This window comes from Nematostella vectensis, chromosome 4 (genome assembly GCF_932526225.1).
Source record: "Nematostella vectensis chromosome 4, jaNemVect1.1, whole genome shotgun sequence".
NCBI lineage: Eukaryota > Metazoa > Cnidaria > Anthozoa > Actiniaria > Edwardsiidae > Nematostella > Nematostella vectensis.
This window is the reverse complement of record NC_064037.1, coordinates 15,169,601-15,190,820: the sequence shown is the minus strand read 5'-3', so window position 1 is coordinate 15,190,820 and position 21,220 is coordinate 15,169,601. Positions and strand designations below refer to the sequence as shown.

General features: G+C 39.2%; 3 protein-coding genes across 3 annotated transcripts; 2 read left to right on the top strand and 1 right to left on the bottom strand.

Moving 5' to 3' along the window:
- The first annotated feature begins 3,324 nt into the window (after window positions 1-3,324).
- Window positions 3,325-4,449, top strand: LOC125561888. Its single transcript, XM_048726646.1, has one exon. It carries the CDS (start codon window positions 3,448-3,450, stop codon window positions 4,288-4,290), a length of 843 nt encoding a protein of 280 aa, XP_048582603.1. The 5' UTR covers window positions 3,325-3,447; the 3' UTR covers window positions 4,291-4,449.
- Window positions 4,450-9,719: 5,270 nt separating this feature from the next.
- Window positions 9,720-13,472, bottom strand: LOC5507283 (leukocyte tyrosine kinase receptor). Its single transcript, XM_001627869.3, has 3 exons — window positions 13,121-13,472; window positions 12,367-12,676; window positions 9,720-11,462 (listed from the first exon to the last, which is right to left on the bottom strand). Exons 2-3 carry the CDS (start codon window positions 12,659-12,661, stop codon window positions 10,753-10,755), a joined length of 1,005 nt encoding a protein of 334 aa, XP_001627919.3. The 5' UTR covers window positions 12,662-12,676; window positions 13,121-13,472; the 3' UTR covers window positions 9,720-10,752.
- A 415-nt stretch (window positions 13,473-13,887) lies between these two features.
- Window positions 13,888-20,742, top strand: LOC5507268 (40S ribosomal protein S12). The gene is made up of 6 exons (XM_001627880.3): window positions 13,888-14,002; window positions 14,114-14,154; window positions 14,223-14,357; window positions 17,562-17,664; window positions 18,541-18,642; window positions 20,623-20,742. Exons 2-6 carry the CDS (start codon window positions 14,138-14,140, stop codon window positions 20,689-20,691), a joined length of 426 nt encoding a protein of 141 aa, XP_001627930.1. The 5' UTR covers window positions 13,888-14,002; window positions 14,114-14,137; the 3' UTR covers window positions 20,692-20,742.
- Window positions 20,743-21,220: the final 478 nt, after the last annotated feature.

Sequence of the window (21,220 nt, the reverse complement as noted above, 5' to 3'; positions counted from 1 at the left end):
AGTATTTTCTATAACTAGCTTACCGATCCGGTATGAGTGCTGTCGTTGTAATATTTGTCACTTCAGGTCAGCAGTGATGAGTAGACCCGATTTCTAGCTGAGCTTTTATGGTCACTTCTCTATTTTCAAGTTTATGTATTGTCCTTGTATCTATTGTAATCTATTCAATAATTTTCTTGTTAACCCATAAAAGATGAAAATAGAAACGGTTGGATATCGATCATTATATCCCAGTGATAAATTTTAACGCGCGCTCATTGGTCAATACGGGTCACATGCACATTTTCACAGGACAGTTATCAGGCAATAACGTCCAACCAAAGTGATATCTGTCCTGTGAACATTTTTGTGCATTCAAAACTCACTTTTCGTCTGCTCAATAACTCCTCAAACAAACACCAAGGTTTTCAAAACGCTATGAAGACACAGAAAGGATGTTTGATTTTTTTATAGAATTATCATCAATATATTTTTGAGAATTAATCCTAAAACGCGGAAGAAAAAGCAATGACAAAAAACTTCACAGCAGCGCGCTTGCGGCGTCATTCCCGTGCACGTCAGCGCGCGCGCAGAAAACATTTCAAAATTGAAAACTTTTGCTTCAATTTCTATTTCAGCTCTCAGCAGAACAATAAGAAAACAGTCTCGGTGAAAATCCATCAGTTGAAATGCAAGTTTTGAGCTTGTTGTTTTTGTTCTAATGAAAAAAATTGATGCATGGATGCGAATGCAAAAATAACAGCAGTTCTAGTGCACGTCAGCGCGAGCACTTTTCGCGACACTTTTCAGATTTTCGGTGTAGTCACTGAAGAAGTCACTAGAAGCTTCGCTTCTCGGCCAACTGTTCATTTTTCGTACCATTTCTCATCCTTGGGCATTATCCGCCGATATCCCAGCCGCCAGAAGGGGTTTATTTACCTAACAAGAAGCTAATCAATCAAGGTTTCAATATGCTCGGTTCTAGCAGGTAATCCCTGTCATTTTTGTTCCTATTCAGTAGTAATCAAAGAAAATCTTAAGCTGGTAGAAAGTAGCAATAAACGATACACTCTAACCTACCTTAAAAAGCTTCGTTATAGTTGAAGATGCGTTTCCTTTCAATAAAACTGCCAATATTGTCCGTTTGATTAATGACCGCCATCTTGATTTTGTTTCTCATGCGAGCTGGCGCATGCGCACTTACGATCGTAACCGCGCAAAGCAGGCTGTTCACACTTCAAAGTGTGACCAGAAACGCTCGCGCGCCTAGTTTGTCCTTCGAAGCCCGCTTTTCATTGATTAGAGGTGCTGTCCCCGCTCTGTCGCTTCAGGCGACCTCGCTACGGCAGCAATTAGCAACCAGTTTCTACTTCCGGTCACGAGTAGAAACCGATTAGAAACTGGTCTAAAAATTGATGCAAATCTCAATGAATTTTAATAAATTTGAAAAAAAAATATCCCCTTCTTTCGGATGATTGAAATTATATCCCTGTCACTTCAGGTCCAGTTACTATCCGTAATTTAGATGTAGCGCAGCTAGGTATTGGTGTAGCTAGCCTAGCGTGACTACCAAGCGCGTGACTTTGGTGGTCTAATAAACGTTTACTGTTTGAAAAGTTAGCAATAAATAAGCGCTAAATCGGCATAGAAACGTTATAGAAACACATGATATTCTTCCTGTGTGTATTACATAGAAAATTATAATCGTCTAAACTAGTAACCAGACAAGTCTAGTCAATGTCTAGACTCTCCTAGACAGTCTTGAATCCACAACAAATACAAAAATTGCTGTAAATAGTTTTATAAATCATATTTATAATGCTTTTCTATCGATACTAGCCGATTTTACTCGGGTAATAAGTTATTTTTACCATTTTAGCATTTTTTATGAAGTACCCCCTGACCCCGATTGGAACTCACTAGGAACTGAGGAATTAGGAACTAGGATCACCGCGGTCTCTTTCTCCTCAATAAAGTCTTCTGTTGATTTATAGAGAGACTCAAAACGGTTAGAAGTTATTTTCTTTTTCAGCAATACAAAAGTGACAAAACTGAACATCGTATCTGGCATCTGATTGGTCGTACGATATTTTTTACTAGTGAAAAAAAACGTACGACCAATCAGGATACCGTGCTAGCTGTTGGGTCGCTTTTTAAATAACCTATGACAATACACGAAACAGATTACGTATATCGAGCAACAAGGGCCCATTCAAGTGCATGGTATTTAATAGCGAAAGCGCGCACATACCAAAGTTGATTCAACGTGATTGTAATTTACTACGTTGCTTTACTGCAATAACATCTACTAAACGGTTAGAACTACCCCGCTACAATATCTCATGCGGGTATAAAGCGTTCAACGCTTCAACTCGGATGCCGGTAGAACAGGGCTTGATCCGAGTTAGTTAGTGCGCTAATACTGCGCTTACGTCATTCGAAACTGAGTTTGACCGGGTAAGATTCTTACACTTGCTTTGAATATGTTTAAGCTCAATTCTTTTTCCTTGTAAGCATTAAACATTATAACACCATTGGAGCTAATTATTTACTAATCCAATCACATAGTGAAGAGCAACATTTGGCAAAATATACGTTAATTTCTTCAAGTCGGCTATGCTTAGACGCTATCTTAACGTAGTCAAGGGAACGAAGACTGCTTCTATACTGTTCCTGGGTGCAAGCGCTTGACTAAATGTCCTCACCGACGATGCCGTGATATAAGACATACGGAGTACTTTCAATTTCTTGCCTAAAGCACTTGTTTTTTTTAAATATACAGGGTTGTATATACTGCTTGAGTCCTTCGTTTAGCTAGCTTGCATATTTTGGATAAGTCTTAAACATGGGCGGAGTTGTTAATCCATTATTCAATCATCTTTTGTCCGCTAAATTATATTATGGAATTCGGCAATACTTGGGGGGCCTGTGGTCTAACACCAAAGTGAGGCTCAAACGGGCGTGCGCTTTCTTCTTCCCGCCAAAATCAAGTAAACAACAGAGCACACAAGGAAGCGACATTTTGTCAAATTTATTTGCTATTTAGCTTCCTTCCAAAATATGCCCGTTTGAGCCTCTCTTTGGTGTAATACCATAAGCCTACCAAATTTCTTTTTGCCAAGTTTGTTTGATTTACATCTATCGAAACGTAACCTTTCTATTTTCATTTACACTTTCGCTGCACGTTTTATTGAAAACTGAACGCCTTTCACTAAAAAAAAGAAGCTTAGTGCTCAGCAAGGAAAAATTTGATGGCCTTCATTAAGCGTAAATGATATTGGCTTTATTATCCGTAAAATATTATTGGCCTTAACTATGCGTAAATATTATTTTTTTATAAATAACATCCGGTCTTGCTCGTGTACATGGCGTCTCTTGCAGGAGACAGTCGCGGGTTCATTCTAAATAATATTGACCTTGCGTGATCTGTTGCAGATCGCTGAGACCTACTAAGGCGTATTGCACAAGATGGCCATAGCTGTGTACACGAAGTTTCGAAGTATTGTACTACTGTTATTATTCCTCGTCTTAGTTTTTTATGTCGTGCAGTACAAGAACAACGAACACACTCTCCAAAACGCTGAGTTACATCTTCTCGTCAACGCTCACAGACCTTATACTAGTTATCAGCCGTGCAGCGACATCACAAATTGCCCTGATGTGCGCTACGTGAAGGCTTCACATGTGCGGGTTTCGCAGCTCATTCTAACTCGATTACTGCGCGTGCTAGCTCTACTCTGTGATAAGCACGGGGTGCGCTATTTCCTGTTCCACGGCACGCTATTAGGAGCAGTAAGACATCAAGGACATAACCCCTTTGATAACGACATCGACTTTGCAATACCCGAAGAGGACTTCCATAAGCTGCAGGCAGCCGCTGAAGAGCTACCCGAAGGCATGTTCTTCCAGACAGAGTCCACGGATCAGTACTATAAAATACCAGCATATAGCTTCTTGTCAGCAAAGTTACGCGATATGTCGAGTTGTTATACTTCCTCAATGTGCAGAGGTAAATGCCACCAGAACGGACTAATGGTAGACGTGTCTGTCTTACCTACGAACTCACAGGGGGATTTCCTGGATTTCTACAAGGGTTTGAGGAAACATTTCCTTGGTCTTTTAGTGCACAAGACAACGGACATTTACCCTAGGAAAAAAATAGAGTTTGACGGGTTTGAATTCTATGTTCCAAGGAACTATGATAAAATGCTCAAACAGTGGTACGGAAAATCGTACATGGAACTTCCATCGCATGGAAAATTATTTAGCGGAAATACAGCACACAACACAAAAAGCTGCGAAGAAATATAACGATTTTACCGGACCTCTTATATCCATGTTCCTTAATATTGGCTTTATAAATTCCTGTCTTTTTGTTATCATTAAGTAATGGCTTAAGCCATGGAAGGAAGGAAGGAAGGAAGGAAGGAAGGAAGGAAGGAAGGAAGGAAGGAAGGAAGGAAGGAAGGAAGGAAGGAAGGAAGGAAGGAAGGAAGGAAGGAAGGAAGGAAGGAAGGAAGGAAGGAAGGAAGGAAGGAAGGAAGGAAGGGAAGAAATGTAATAAAATATTTAACACGAAATATACTAACGCAAAATGTAATAACTTTATCTATTGATTAATAGCTAACACCATTCATATTGCGTGTTGTATAGAAATTGCCCCATTTGCTTTCTCTTTTTTGCATCTATAGCTACTAGTATACAACCAATTTAAAGCATCACAGTCTCGCAGCTGTACAGACCATGATTCGTAGAGAGGATTCGCCATCTCAGGTTGCTGACAGAATCACTGCCAAGAGTTTGGAGAGAGCGAGACCTAGACCAACTGTCAATTCGAGAAGGACCTACAACTGTTGATCACTGCATTGTACCGTTTTGTCTATTTTCTTATTAATGTATCACCGCTTAATGTAAAAACTGCCGCTTAATGTAACACTAACGCTTAATGTAAGAAAAATCGCCGCTTAATGTAAGAACAAATCAACGCCTAATACAATAAAACAGTTACGCTTAATGAAAGTAAATTTTCAACGCTTAATGTAATAACGGACATAACGCTTAAAGTTCTTAAAACCTTTCACTTATATCAATCTAGCCAAAACAAAGCATAGATAAACTTTCAAATTCTGAAAAGGGAATTGAATTTGATTGAAATTTGAATTTTCTACAGATCTTTGAAAATTTTCCTGGGGGCGCGAAAGGAGATTGAATCGAGTGAATAATTCCAAGTTTGGCGGGAAAATCTGAAACAACTTATTTTCCTTAAACCCATTAAAATTCAGAGACGGCAATACCACAAAATATTTGCGAATTGTTTTCTATTGCAATGCTACCCACAATGAAGCGAAGAATAATTTAAAGTCGAGAATTGCATGCGAAAAAAGAAAATATCGTTTTGTTGTAGGTTTCAAAAACAGCGCGCGCTCGTGAGAATGTCGCCATTCTTGATTGCGAATGCAGCGCGCGCGCACAATGCAAAAACAATTCAAAGACTAAAAAATATCCGCTAAATTTTGCAGATGTGTTTCCTGAAGTTATATAATCATTTGACTACCAGGTTAAGATATAAAGATGACGGTAAAAGTTGTAACCACACAACGTTCTTCAGCAATAACTAAGAAGACATGAAGACGGGAACCGGTTTAGCGCGCATTATGTTTTCTCATGTAATTTGGTTGACATCTCGATCTACGTCACAAATGACTGGACCCGGGCCTTTCAGTTCACGGCCTTTTTTCCGAAGGTTGACCAAAATACCTCAATATTACAGATTTGAGTTATTCACGCGAACGCGTGTTTTATAGGGTCCATACGAACCACATACCATTTGAAAATATAAAGAATTGACAAAGTCTATCAACTCTGAAAGGTTATATGGACTTTTTAATGTAAGAACACTCGACACTTCATGTAATAACCATAAATTTGGATATAGAATTTGGATGGATTTCGAAAGAACAATTCGCAAGACAACCAAACTTAGGGTAAGTCGTCTAAGCGTCAAGGGGGTGTAACAGGGGGTCATTTAGCGTTGAATCATCAATGACGTCATCACAACTACGAATATCTTGGCCCTACCCACCCCCCTTGGCGGCCAAAATGTTGGACATTTCTTATTTAGGAATCTTCAAATGCTATGCCTTTTCCATATGATACCTATAACGGCGAACCCCCCCCCCCCCCACCTTAGCCAATAGGGACCTCATATCAAGAAAATTGAGCCCAAAATTGACGTTTTTGCAAAACGCGGTCACTTCCATATAAGGAAACTAATATATTCCTTTTTTTGAAAATCTTCATGATTCTTGTAATTTTTAAGGTGAGCGTACCCCAGGGGCTTCTTAAACTTTATGACTTGTAACCAGAAGAGAAAAACAGTTACTGTGACCATCTTTAGTTAGTTGAGAAGGTCCCTGAAAAGAAACTAAGTTTCCTCGGTACCAGACCCCCAAAACGACAACATTTTTCTTCGTATGTTAAGCAACAGCGACGGCAACGTGGACGACGACGGCAGAAAACAATTGAATTTGATTCAGAATACAATAGCAGCACGTGAAAATGCGTTATCTGTCTGATACTTTTCAGCCGTTTTCCATAAAAACACGACTATAATATTTTGCTTATTCCATTGCAATTAAACTATAATTGATCGCCAAGCGCGAAAACATCATTTTCGATCTCGTTGTCCTAGACGTCGCCGTCGCCTGACCTGGTTTTGATCGTAACCAAGGCTCTAACAGGACACTGTTATGAGGCGTATATTTAATTTCTTGCGATCCAGGTGCGGCGTTTATTCGGGGGGAGGGCATAAAAAAATCACTAATTCGACAAATAATTTCATTAAATCAAATCATTACACCAAATATACAATATTTCAATTTATCTAAAGAAACAGTTCTTTACTGCTATGAATATAGGTCATTTGGTCCCCATCAGGGCTCGCCTTTATAGTTTTGAGTTTTCTTAGACATCTACAAAATACTTTCGGCAAAAATAACGATTTGCCCTGTAATCCTTGAAGCCATTAGTTCTATATATTTTTTTAATGTTGGGCTTAATTTTGTTGTATTTGTATTTATCGTACCAATGCATGTTTTTATAAACATGTGGCACAATTTACATATAAACCACAGTTTATAAAGCATTGTCTGAAACATAAAGAATAGACGTATGTCTTGCCTTTTGACTGAATGACTAAGTGAACGATATTTTGCCATTTCGAAGTCAATGAAAGTCATATTGAAAAGCAATGTGCTTTTATACGCCGCTCTAGAATAAATGCCTGTATCACGAGAAATTAAATAGACGCTGCGGCGTCTATTTGAGTAAATACGGTACACAGATTTGGTCTTGGACCCAGTCATCACATTACCAGCCACTTGTTGTTATATCAAGACCAATTATTACACTAGGGGACTCATTTTTTGCAGCTTGGGGCCAGTTATTACATTAGGAGCCATGTTGTATTACGCTAAGAGCCAGTTATTACTTTAGGAGCCACATGGTATTAAGTTAGGAGCCAACATTACATTTAGAGCGACTTGGTATTACGCTAAGAGACTGTTATTACATTAAGAGCCACTTGATATTACGCTAAGAGACTGTTATTACATTAAGAGCCACTTGGTAATATATAGATTTAGGCACTGCCTAAAGGCGGAGCCAGCATTTGATACCTTTTTGTGTTGACTGATAGGGGTAATTTAGGGGGATCTAGGTGTCTTTAAAATGTTTTTTTAAAATGAGATTAAAAAAGTCATTTTTTACTGCCATGTCTTTATGAATTGTAAAGGCCCGTACCTAGGAGGGGTGCGAACGCACCCCCCCTCCCCCCCCACACACCCACAACGGCCAAAGGAACATTTTCGGTTCTCAGTAGACGTGCTATTATTTGTAGACAAAACTCACTCTGGTATGTAGCCAAATCAGACATTAAATCCCCCTGGAAATACTGCAAAGGCGCGGTCAGATTTTTATTAGAGAACTCCCCCCCCCGGAAATATAAGGTCCACTTTTTTTGATTTCTCACCCCACCAAGAAAAATCCTCGGTATGGGTCTGTTGCATTGGCCCCTCCAAATGTATCAAGCAAACACTCATTTAAAAATATTAAATATGCAGTATGAAAGTTAACAAATACTAAACCTTGGTAAGAAAAAGGCTGTCAAACTTTAGGTGTCTTAGTTGAGTCTAATGGTCAACACTTATTTTCCCTCTTATTTAACTCCACTATCTATATTTTGTTTATTATCAATAGAATAAAAAAGCCCAAAGTGTCGCGATCTCGTACCAGAACAATGAATACAATACACCAAAAACTGGAAATCGACTCTGCCAAATTTTCGTCTTTAATAAGACTTCTTCAGGGCAGACTGAAGAAGGTGAATCGTTACAAGCTTATTTACATCAGAATAGTGGCGCGAGACGCAAAAACATTACAACTGACAAAAACGCGCATTCTCTAGAATAGCGCGCGCTATGGATAAAAAGAATTTACACATCTCTACGTGGGTTCCTACTACAAAAAAAGTCATCACTATTAAGACCCCGCGGGTAGATAGACTTAAGCCGATAAGCCCACTGGCCTTCCCTTTCCCTAAGCTGAGCCTCAGAGTTACACTTATCTATAAGTTGTACCATAACATTATTAAGACCTAAATGAAAATTTTGATAGATAAGGTCATCCTCAACTCTTTCACTAACCGGTAAACTAGGGTGCTTATTTAACCTACTTTTATGATTATTAAAACGCTTCCTAAAACTATTGATAGTAGACCCTACGTATTGCTTGCTACACATAGAGCAAGTAATTAGATAAACAACAAAATCTGAGTTACAGTCCAAGTCAAAATTAATGCCATATTTCTTATTAGTTACTGTACTGCGAAACTCCCGCCCTGTCTTAAGAAAGTTACACACCCTACACCTTTTACCGCCACACTTACCACAACCTATAACCTAAGTACTATCCTCTTTAAGAGAGGAGTGCACCAACATATCCTCTAAACTCCTAGGTTTCCTATAAGCCACCATAGGTACCCTACCAATAGCACCCCTACATCTACTAGAAGATTCTAGAACTGGCTGTAAATTACGAAGAATACCAGGTAAATTAGGTAAAGCTGGATGAAAAGTGACTACAAAAGGTACACGATCATTCTTACCTTTACGCCTGTCTTTCAATGTGTCGTCCCTAGGAATACGTCTAACCCGGTCAACTTCCCTCCCCACAAACCTGCTGTCATAACCCCCATCAACTAAATAACCTTGTAACTCTAATACCCTCTTTTCGAAAGAAGAGTCTTCCGAACATATCCTACGAATACGTAGTGCCTGCCCAAAAGGAATGCCTTTCTTACAAGCAGACGGATGACAGGACGTGTGAAAAAGATATTGATGCTTATCAGTAGGCTTACTACAGATCTTTAGATATAAACCCATCCCTAAGAGTAAGTGAAACATCCAAAAAATTTACCTGACTAGTAGACCACTCAAACGTAAATTTTATAGTTCTATGTATAGAGTTCATGTGAGCCATAAACTCTCTCAGAGCGTCCTCACCTTCAGTCCAGATCATGAAATGTCATCGATATACCTACGCCATAAATAAGGCTTAACTGGAGAAGAGTCTATGATTTCCTTTTCCACTTTAGCCATAAAAAAATTAGCATATGATGGTGCCATTCTAGTACCTATAGCCGTACCTAATACCTGTAAATAATGCTTCTTACTAATTACTAAGTTATTATTCTCCAGGACAATGCGAGCTAAGTCCACAAGGTCCTCAGTAGGAATATAATTACCTGTTAACTTACCACGTTTGTCCAAAGCGGCTTTAAGAGCCTCCAACCCCTCATCATGGGGTATGTGGGGGTAAAGCCCAACCACATCTGCTGTGACTAAGATAGCCCCCTGAGGTAAAGTTCCCATATCCCTCACTATATTAAGAAAATGTTTAGTATCCTTAATATGGGATGGTATAGATGGCACCAAATCCTTAATATGATAATCTACAAACTCAGATATCTTTTCAGTGCAAGTATTACACCCCGATATGACTGGCCTACCTGGGTTACCCTTCTTATGTATTTTAGGAAGGAGATAAAATCGACCTGCCCTAGGCTTACCATTGATGATAAGATAATCTAGAGTCTTATCATCTATAAATCCATCAGCAGACAACTTACGTACCCTTCTATTTACTAGCTCCGTAATATACTGCGTGAGATCCTTGGTTTCCTTATATACCTCCTTGTCACTGAGCTGTCTTAGTGCCTCTTTATTATACTTATACAATATACAGTGGGGGAATCTACTATGGGTCTTAACGTTAGTGTTAATTTATCTAGCCGGGAACGTAGCCGTGGGGAGGTTGCTCTTCTTTCTAAGGGTCTTAGCCAATTTAGCCAATTTACCTGGGGTTTCAGCTCGAGTTATTCGAGGAGAAAATAACTGCGGGAATCAAGCCCAAGTCCTAAAGAAATTGAACTTTGTCCAAGTTTTCCGAGCTCGTGCAGGTTTTTTACAGGTATGTCCTGCAAACGGTGGTAAGACAGGGAAGGAATCATGCTATTATTCTGTCTAGCATTTTACACCCTTATGGTGCGCCTATAAGCTTGTCGAGCTGCATTAATTATCATCCAAGTAAAGTTATAGTAACCGAGCCATCCCCCTGATTCACACCCCCTTGATTCACCTGATCACTACCGATGTTAAATGAACCCCCTCCCCCCGCTTGCGAGTACTCGTTATTCTTATACACGCCCCCGCCTGATTAGCCACCACCACCCCCTGGTTCCGAGTTACATGCCCCTCCTCCGCCAAACCCTCCCGCACCTTCCCCTCCTAAGGCTACTCTGTTTTCTCCCCCTTGCCCTCCACCTGTAAAACTTTTGCCCCCGGAAGCAAAGAAACCTGCATTTTCTCCATCCCCTGATAAGCCGCCTCCCGCTGCTCCATTGACGAAATCTGAACCCGCCTGGATCAGAGCCCCTCCCTTCCCGTTTGAGCCTCCCCCGAATGTTCCATTAATGGAAGCCTGCCCGTTACCCCCATCTTTGCTTCTGGCTAAATACGCATACGCACCCCCTCCTCCCCCGGCGACAAGAAGTGGTGAGTCATTCTCATACGTGACAAAACTCCCCCCACCACCACTTCCCGGGTGATGCGTGAACTGCATGAGGGGATGTCCCTTCTGACCCACAAGGATTTTTAATTTTTCATTTCGTCGTAAGAAAAATGTTCCTTGAATGCTTGCCCCTCTTCCTCCTGTAGCCCAAGTAAAGGAAGAAGAAGAATTTGTCCCATTTCCACCGGAAGCTCCAAGTGCACGGATGACGTAGCTCCCAGTTTCTGGGACAATCCATAACTGGATCCCTTGTATCAATTGAACTTTACCGGCTAACGATGTGACGTCATATAGCGATGTGTCCACAGGTCCGTCTTGACCTTGCGCGCCCAGAGTTGTGAAAGTAAACTTTCTTTCTATAATATGGAAATAGATTGATTGGTGAAAATATGACACAAACACACGCTAACCTGAACAAAATACTACACCAAGCAACTAAGTTGAAAGCTTAAAACATTCAGGGGAGGCACAAGCGACCGTCCTGCACAGGGAAAGGGCATAATTCTGAGTAATAACATGCATTGTATGTACGACACTGGCATTGCACTATAGCGACGCCACCCATCAACACGTAACCCGAGACAACACGTTACCTCAGACAACACGTTACCTCAGACAACGCGTTACCTAAGACAGCGCGTTACCTTAGACAGCGCGTTACCTCAGACAACACGTTACATCGAAAAACACGTTACCTCGGACAACACGTTACCTCAGACAGCGCGTTACCTCAGACAACATGTTACCTCGGACAACACGTTACCTCAGACAACCCCTTACCTCAGACAGCGCGTTACCTTAGACAACACGTTACCCCAGACAACGCGTTACCTCAGACAACACGTTACCTCGAACAACACGTTACCTCAGACAACACGTTACCTCAGACAGCGCGTTAACTCAGGTAGCGCGTTACCTAAGACAAAGCGTTACCCAATAAAACAGCGCGTTACCCAATAAAACAGCGCGTTACCTTAGACAACACGGTACCTCAGACAGTGCGTTACCTCAGACAACACGTTACCTCAGACAACGCGTTACCTCAGACAGCGCGTTACCTCAGACAACACGTTACCTCGGACAACACGTTACCTCAGACAACACGTTACCTCAGACAGCGTGTTAACTCAGACAGCGCGTTACCTCAGACAACACGTTACCTCGGACAACACGTTACCTCAGACAACAGCTTACCTCAGAAAACACGTTACCTCAGATCTCGGACAATACTCGAATCAAAACGTAAAGAAAAGGGCTTACCAGGGCTGAAGAGTTTACCGTGCATCCAGCCCTCATCATCAGGACGAGGTTCATCCTCCACGAACTGCAACCGGCAGAGCTCGCATGTCCCGGATGAATCAGCCGCGTCAGACAAATAATTTAACGAATCACAAGAAGGCAACAGTGCGCATCGGTGTGCGCATTCCATGATACCTTGCGTCTGCTTGACTTTTAACTTGCGGTCATGCAGTCTTTGATTTTTTCTGAGCTTCACAAGTGTTGAACGGGCCAATGAAAATGTACAGATGATGACGATGAATGGTTTTATTCTCATCTTACTTCTTATTACCTATAAAAAAGAAATCCAGAAAACGTTTTTATAAGCCTTTTTTACTGTGTGCAACAAACCGCCGATGGGACATTCACATAGACAGCAAAAGTTGACATACATTATATTCTCTATCAAAATGCTGTTGCTTTTCAAAGAGCAGCGAGCCAAAATTCGGGGTATTATATTTTACTAGTTGCTATAACAGCTATCCATCGACATTGTTTGGCTGCAGAAATAAAGAGATGGTCCTTCATGCAAGCTGTGATTGACAAATTGATGAGATTGCGGAAACAGACAGAGTTTTTCTTGGTAATGTGACAGTACTTCAGGAAATAAATAAAAGAAAACTGTTTAGTAATTAGGAAAAAAGACACTACATCATAGCAAAATAATTATAATAATTACTACTACTACTACTACTTTTTAAGTAGATGATTAAAAAAACCGATAGTTTTTACTTACCCGAAAAGACGCTTGATAGGTCAAATTCTCAGTCAATCAAAACTCGAATTTAAAGGTGTAACCATACCAGTAACGCTTACTGCAGTGCTAACTCCTTGAGAAGTCCTCCTAACGAAAAAATATACAAACACGCAGCGGCTAGGGAAACGGCGATTATCGAGAAAAAATTTTTTGTTTGCTCTTAAAATGGTGTTTGCCCAAAGATAATGTTAATCTTTTGCACCTTTGTGGGAAAATAAAGCATCGAATTCTACCTAAGATATCATGTACGACCTTTCTACTCACATTGTTGGTGCAAATGAATGGTGTTAGAGAGAAAGATACAAATTTGTCTGCAAGCTGTTCAAACTTTGTGTTATGAAACCACCAGTTTAAATCAATACTGAAAATGATTGGTTTCGGTGTTAAATTAAGGGATAGCCCGCGAGATTTGATAAATACCCAGTCTTAGAGCGATAAGCTTTCCGAAACTACCCCTGACTCTGTTCCTTGGCTGCTCTAACAACTTACTTAACAACTTCCAAGATCTTATTGTATATTTTCAATGCATTTCCAAGTAACGTTCGCGATATTATTGAGTGACATTACACTATTCTGTTCTCTAAATATTTGTTGATTAAAATTAATAAACGCTGCTGTCTGTTGGATAGAGAGTATACAAAAATACATAACAATTTTACTCACATCACTATATTCGCATATGTATTCTTATTGCTTTCAAAAGTAATGATTTTATGTCTATGACATGTGTGCAAAATTATTGCTGTGGTTAATTTGTATGCGGGGGAATGGGTACAGGTTTGTTTTTTTGTGTCACGTGACTACCTTGCTCGGTCTCTTTGCGAAAAGCAACACAACTAAGAAGAATCCAATTTTTATCATGTAAGAAAATCCGTGTATATCTAACCCATCGCTGTACGAATTCACTCGTGATTTCAACTGCTGGTAGCTATCAAATTGGTAATTGATTGTGTGTCTGAATTTCTTTCGTAGCGAGGACGTCCGCCAAGTAACACCATGTCTGACGCGGAAGGGTAAGTATCCTTTCTCATATGTGTTCGAACTACGAGGACGTCTTTCTTATTACTTTTTGTGTTTCCAGAGATGATACTACTCAACAGCCCGCCGCCGGCGGTGCTATGGATATAAACACTGCTCTGCAAGAAGTTCTGAAGACCGCTCTAATCCACGATGGTCTTTCCCGAGGTCTTCACGAGGCCGCAAAGTCTCTCGACAAGTAAGGCTGCAGTTCTTTAAAATTAAAGTTAGCGGTCTCTTCTATGTTTTTAGTGCATCGAGAATTATAGCAGTTTGAATTGGTGACACTATATGCGGTACCTTTTTTGTCTAAGTAGTGAATACAAGAATATTTTTTCAACAACTGACAGTATATCTTTTTTCTTAACCTGATGTTTCTGGAGGTGTATATAAAGTAAGTGAGATATATTCTAATCGTCTTTTGCGATATGCTTAAAGAAAATTAAACTCGACAGTATATAGAATTGGGTGTATTTGTTTTTAAGGGTTGATTTAATCACCATCATAAAATTACTACCACCACAACCAAGTTTAGATATCGGTATTATTATATGCCCCGCCCTATACCAAACGATAATTCCGATAATCAATAATAAGCTATAGTAATCGATAAAAATCAATATCAATCAATCGATTAATATCGGAAATCAATAAAAATGTATAACGCGAAACTGTGTGAGTATCTATTATTATAGATTTTTATCGAAAATATTGAAATTATAGGTTATTATTGATTATATTAATAAATATAGATTTCTTCTATTATGCGAAATGTATCATCCTTAAGCGACATGATCAATTGTTTGACGGTTTTTTTAAAAATAAAATCAGATAGACAAGGTAAGGTAAACAAATCAAGTCTTTATATTGCTTCAAAAGGGTTCAATTTTATCATTTGCAAACCACATTCAAGATATCGAGCCGCGCTGAACCTAATTGTTTAGTATTTAATTATATTGGCACATGAGAAGCTTGACGTCTAAATCAATTAAGTGCGGCACTGCAAAAGTTCGACACCATTTCAAACGTCGAGACCTTGTTGTGCCGTATTTGTTTTGGTTTTTGCAAGGCAACAGTAACTTTTTGACCCATTGGAACGACTCAATCGGTTCGGAATCTGAATCAACATTGTGTCAACCTAAATGAGTTAGGGACCTTGAGCAACGACGACGGCGGCTGAAAACAATGGAATTTGGTTAAGAATTCATAGCAGCACGTGGAAATGCATTCTATCTGATACATTTCAGCCGTTTTCCATAAAACCACGACATGAAAATTTTAAGTTTTACCTTCAATTAAGGACTCAGACGTTTGCCTTATCAACTCCACCCCACTAACTACGTTCGTTACTGTAGAAATACAGTACAGGTCTAAAGTAACATAACCTCCACTCGCGAGTACTCAAGACTCGTGCATATTACTTTAGAGTGGCTCGAGAGTATCGACTCGCCGAATATTCATAAGCTTGAGCGTATTTTCTAGTGATTTATGTTGTTATTCTCTAACTCGTCACTTAGTCGATGACATGAAATAATTAGGACTGGGCGCATGGTTAGTGAAGTAAACTCAGAAACATCGAACAATATTTTTTTGCAAATTTTAGCAAAACAACTAAAAAAAAATAATCAACAACTAAAAAAAAAATAATCCCAAATAAAACGTGGAAAGGGCTTTAAAAAGTTGCGTAAAGGAATGCGAGCTCGCTTCGCTGTAACGCAACGTTGTGAGACAAAATGAATTGCAAATAACACTTGATCAACTTCGAGAACAGGGCTAAAAACATCTACCTTTTCAGTCATCACCCTGTTAGCATTTTGGGCAACGCAACAAACACCGCAAAGAAAATTAGCCAAATAAAAGAAGTTGCGGACTTCGAAGCAAGTTGTGAACAATCACATGTAGTGTATAGACTTGTGTCTTTTTTTCGTCTTTTCGCGTTCGTTTTTTGCACATTGTGATCTTATAACCTCGCACTGTTAGAATTAAACTAACACATCAGACACAAGTTATTTATTGGACTTGAAGTTTAGACAAACTAGGGCAAAGCACGATTTATTGATTTAGAAACGGGAAGAATTGCGAACTTGTTATTTTCTCATTCTGGTTGGTTTTGCCAATACCCTATGCTTGGATCTTTTCAAAATGTGTGTGCGATTCCATGCACTACTTTGTTTATTGTTAGGGTGAAATTCTCAAGTATCGAGACAGCATGTTGTCAATAAGATTGTTCAAGTGTTCAAAGGCTTGCAAACTTAACTTAGATTATCTTTCAGAATTTGAATGACCAGAGATAATCTAAAAGCGAGTTGCAGCTCAACGGAAAGCAAAGGACACAATGTTTTCCATGCATGGAATTATTTGCCAAGCAAACCCGACTACTCCATGAACTTCTTGCACCCACGGTCATACCGCAATTACTCACCATAAAAGAAGAGGAAATTAATTTTGGGTTTTTAAAACTTTTTAATAAACAAATAACAGTTTGAGGTATTTAGAGATACTCTTTTTCTTTTGCGAAGTAAATAAACTATTTCCTACGAACACGTTAAAGAGCGTCACACATTTCGCAGGTCATCTCGCATACGAGAATGAAACGAACCTGTCCTCGTCGTTTCTTCATCAGATCTTGCATGTTTGAGTTGTCATAACTTTTGCTTCAATCTGCAAACCTTCTGATCAGCCACAAACTGTTCGAGATATTATTTCAAAATGTATTCTTTAAAGTGAATCAATATTTCCTACGAACATTCCTAAGAGCATCGATGTACTGTATTAAATATTTCATCTACGAAGAAAAGAAAGAAGAAATGTCTTTATTGTTGTTTCTTTAAGATCCCGTATTTGATTGATCATTCTTAAACTGTCGCATTCGCTAAAAGTGTGAGCGGTACGATTTCTGCGAGTGGTGAGTGGCATAGTTCTCGATTACCTCATTAAAAGTGCGAGTCTCGATTCTTGAGTGGTGAGAGTGCTAATGAGGACTCGACACTCAGGAGTGGAGGTTATGTTACTCTAGACCTGTACTGTAATGTCCTTAGTTAATTTTTATCTGTCTCTGACTATAATTTTTTGCTTATCTCATTGCAATCGAATTTTTATTGATTGCCACGCGCGGAAAAATCTTTTTCGAACGTGTTGTCCTAGCTGTCCTCGTCGTCCTTCCTTTCCAGTGGTCAGTTAAAAATATAAGAAATTGATAAAACCAGATATTAATCGATAATAATCGATATGATTGAGTACTCTTGGGCTATAAGTATCGATAAATATTGATTAATTGGATTAGTTTTAAATGATCAATTGGTAGGGCCGGGTTATATGACAATTGCATTATGACCAGCCATTACAAGAATTAAAGTGGAGACACTGAATGGGTTATCTGTGCTTATTGCCTTGTTTCATTTAGGCGCGAGGCCCATCTATGCATTCTGTCAAACAACTGTGATGAGGCGATGTATGTCAAGCTTGTCGAAGCACTCTGTGCTGAGCACGGCATCCCGCTATTGAAGGTAAATACAGTGCCTTCGTCAGTCACACTTTTGTCATTGTTTTTAATTAATATTGTGAGGTAAAAAATGTGTTAAAATCCCTAAAAAAACCATCTTAAAACAAAGTTTAATACTTTATTTACCAAATTCAATAAAAATATTGCATTGGCTTCCCCAAATCAGCCGATGGAAATGGATGCTTTTTTGCACTTTTTACTTTGCTAGGATGACAAAATGGAGGCTGGCAGAGGCTGCTTTATCATTTGTTTTATTTTCCCTCAAACGCTTAAGCTGCATCATGCAATGGTGGAATTAGGCAAAAACAAACTGCCATATTGATTGCATGCATGGTTGTGCAAAGTCCATAGTTCCAAGTCATAAGCTAGTCATAATGTCTCTGCAATAAGTTTTTTGAACTTGGCAGCAGAAACAGAAACATTGTTTCCTTGTTTAGTGACTGCTTTTAGAAATCAGGGAATTAAATTATGTTTTGTAGAGTCTGGATGGATTAAACTTTATCTCCTATGATGACAATAAGCTCCCTCTACTGATAAACTTGAAGACAAGAGCTTATCCGGAATCACTTAGTCTGAGGAGATTTAAATAGATTTTGTATACTACAGGCATAGTATTGTACAAGTGTAATAATAACAGAAATAAGGCATCCAATTAATTGTTCACAAAGTATGATTTTTGTCTGTTAATACTAAACCCTGTCCTGTCCTGTTTGGCCAAGTTATTTTGCAGTTATGATTTTTTTTTTGGGTTGTTGGTACCTCTCAAGGCCGGTACAGGCTGGTGGAGGGGTCAATTGTGCCAACACAAAATTCTTCTGTTTTAATTAATTGTTTATGTAGCCTAACAGTTTAAACTGTTTGATGGGTGTCTATGCTGTAGGTGGACGACAGTAAGAAGCTTGGCGAGTGGGCAGGGCTCTGCAAGATTGACAAGGAGGGTAAAGCCAGGAAGGTTGTTGGCTGCAGTTGTGTGGTTGTCAAGGTGAGCCTCGTGGTGTCGCTAAAGTCCAGTTCAGACTTGTGTCGCTAAAGTCCAGGACAGACTTGTGTTGCTAAAGTCCAGTACAGACTTGTGTTGCTAAAGTCCAGTACAGACATGTGTTGCTAAAGTCCAGTACAGACTTGTGTTGCTAAAGTCCAGTACAGACATGTGTTGCTAAAGTCCAGTACAGACTTGTGTTGCTAAAGTCCAGTACAGACTTGTGTTGCTAAAGTCCAATACAGACTTGTGTTGCTAAAGTCCAGTACAGACTTGTGTTGCTAAAGTCCAGTACAGACTTGTGTTGCTAAAGTCCAGTACAGACTTGTGTTGCTAAAGTCCAGTACAGACTTGTGTTGCTAAAGTCCAGTACAGACTTGTGTTGCTAAAGTCCAGTACAGACTTGTGTTGCTAAAGTCCAGTACAGACTTGTGTTGCTAAAGTCCAGTACAGACTTGTGTTGCTAAAGTCCAGTACAGACTTGTGTTGCTAAAGTCCAGTACAGACATGTGTTGCTAAAGTCCAGTACAGACATGTGTTGCTAAAGTCCAGTACAGACATGTGTTGCTAAAGTCCAGTACAGACATGTGTTGCTAAAGTCCAGTACAGACATGTGTTGCTAAAGTCCAGTACAGACATGTGTTGCTAAAGTCCAGTACAGACATGTGTTGCTAAAGTCCAGTACAGACATGTGTTGCTAAAGTCCAGTACAGACATGTGTTGCTAAAGTCCAGTACAGACATGTGTTGCTAAAGTCCAGTACAGACATGTGTTGCTAAAGTCCAGTACAGACATGTGTTGCTAAAGTCCAGTACAGACTTGTGTTGCTAAAGTCCAGTACAGACATGTGTTGCTAAAGTCCAGTACAGACTTGTGTTGCTAAAGTCCAGTACAGACTTGTGTTGCTAAAGTCCAGTACAGACTTGTGTTGCTAAAGTCCAGTACAGACTTGTGTTGCTAAAGTCCAGTACAGACATGTGTTGCTAAAGTCCAGTACAGACTGAAAGCTTTCCAACATTCTTCGCATGGATTCTGCATTTGATTTTATGCACACTTAGGTAGCCCATGCAGCTCAGCCATGTCCAAGCACCAAAAGATTCAAAGTACATTTTAGCAAAGTGACATTAAAATCTATCAAAACAAGAAAAAGTGGAGGCCTCCAAAAATCATATTGACAATGTTCACTGAACTTTGTATGATGCACTGCAGACCGAAATACTTAGAAGATAAATAAAATTAAAAGACTTCTAAATTCTATACACACAACGCTGATGAGATTGACACAAAAGGAAAGATTTCTCAACTAAGATTTCTAGTAGAAAAGACATGTTTTGAGAGCCAAGGAAAAGACAGGGGAGCGAAAAGGAAGGAAAAGACAACATGCAGAGTTACAAAGCTGTATGCTGTAAGCTCCTTGCTTGGATCCATTTTGTATTTTTTCAGTACAGCTATACTGTACTCCGCTTAGTGATACCAGTAGTAACCTTTGGTGTTAGAACTGTGATTTACTCTAACGAATTTACAATATACTATTGCTCCCAAAATAATGTGCTCCTATGATGACAATAAGCTCCCTCTACTGATAAACTTGAAGACAAGAGCTTATCCGGAATCACTTAGTCTGAGGAGATTTAAGCTTCTCGCTCAAATGTCATATCCTGCTTTGTTTGTTAGGTTGTACGTATGAGCTTATTTAGTTGTCACAATGTTTATAGTAACAACTTGTTTTCTTAAGAGAATGGGGGAACTTTTTGTATTCCAGTTCCTATGCACATCTTGTTTGGGTGAATATTTTAGTTCATTTCTGCCCTATACTGATTCAGGACAATTAAGCCATTTTTTTCTGCCCAAAGAAATCTTGTGATGCTTTTAATAGGATGGTTGGTTTCATTTATCTTTATAGCATACAGGGGTGTTAATAAGACACGTTCAATTTCTTAATTCAACAGTCTGTCACTAATAAGTGTTGTACTTGACTGACAGGATATCGGCAAGGATAGCCAGGCCCATGACGTGCTGATGCAATACCTCAAGTCAAAGAAGAGCTCTTAGGTCTCAAAACTACTTGTCAGTTGGGCTTTGTTCAATAAAGCAGTGATAAAATTGTTGTATTATTTCTTTATTGACTTTCATTTTGGATTTGATGTGCTGAAATCTCTTCTCATAATATATGCAGTCTCTTAGGCAAAGTTTAAATGTTTTTTTCTTTTCATGTTCCAAATGCAAATCGGTTGTTTCCTCTTTATTTGCATCCATTTAAGGAATACACATGAAAAGAATAATGTCTAAACTAGGTCTTAATCTGCTCATGCCGGTTAAATCTTGAAAGGCTAATGGTATATGCAATCCTTGTGTCTACTGTTCTTTCACCCAACCCTGTCAAAACTCGTGTTGCAAGGAATATAATAATAATAATAATAATAATAATCGTTTATTCATACTTTTGTAGCAGAAGCTAAATTACAGTATGTCGGCCGATGCACACTACACTTAACAATGTATAAATATATACTAGCATAACTACTGGAAACGAATTGTGATAAAGTTATTATACCTTCCAGTTACACCAACTGATTTATCC

What these genes read in the sequence shown, in the direction of transcription:
- LOC125561888 (XM_048726646.1), top strand. Translation starts at nt 3,448, where the DNA reads ATGGCCATAGCTGTGTACACGAAGTTTCGAAGTATTGTACTACTGTTA.
- LOC5507283 (XM_001627869.3), bottom strand. Translation starts at nt 12,661, where the DNA reads ATGAGAATAAAACCATTCATCGTCATCATCTGTACATTTTCATTGGCC. An exon ending in CGGTAAACTCTTCAGCCCTG is followed by an intron (nt 11,463 to 12,366) that starts GTAAGCCCTTTT and finishes TCCATATTATAG; the next exon opens with AAAGAAAGTTTACTTTCACA.
- LOC5507268 (XM_001627880.3), top strand. An exon ending in GCCGCAAAGTCTCTCGACAA is followed by an intron (nt 14,358 to 17,561) that starts GTAAGGCTGCAG and finishes TGTTTCATTTAG; the next exon opens with GCGCGAGGCCCATCTATGCA. An exon ending in GCAGTTGTGTGGTTGTCAAG is followed by an intron (nt 18,643 to 20,622) that starts GTGAGCCTCGTG and finishes CTTGACTGACAG; the next exon opens with GATATCGGCAAGGATAGCCA.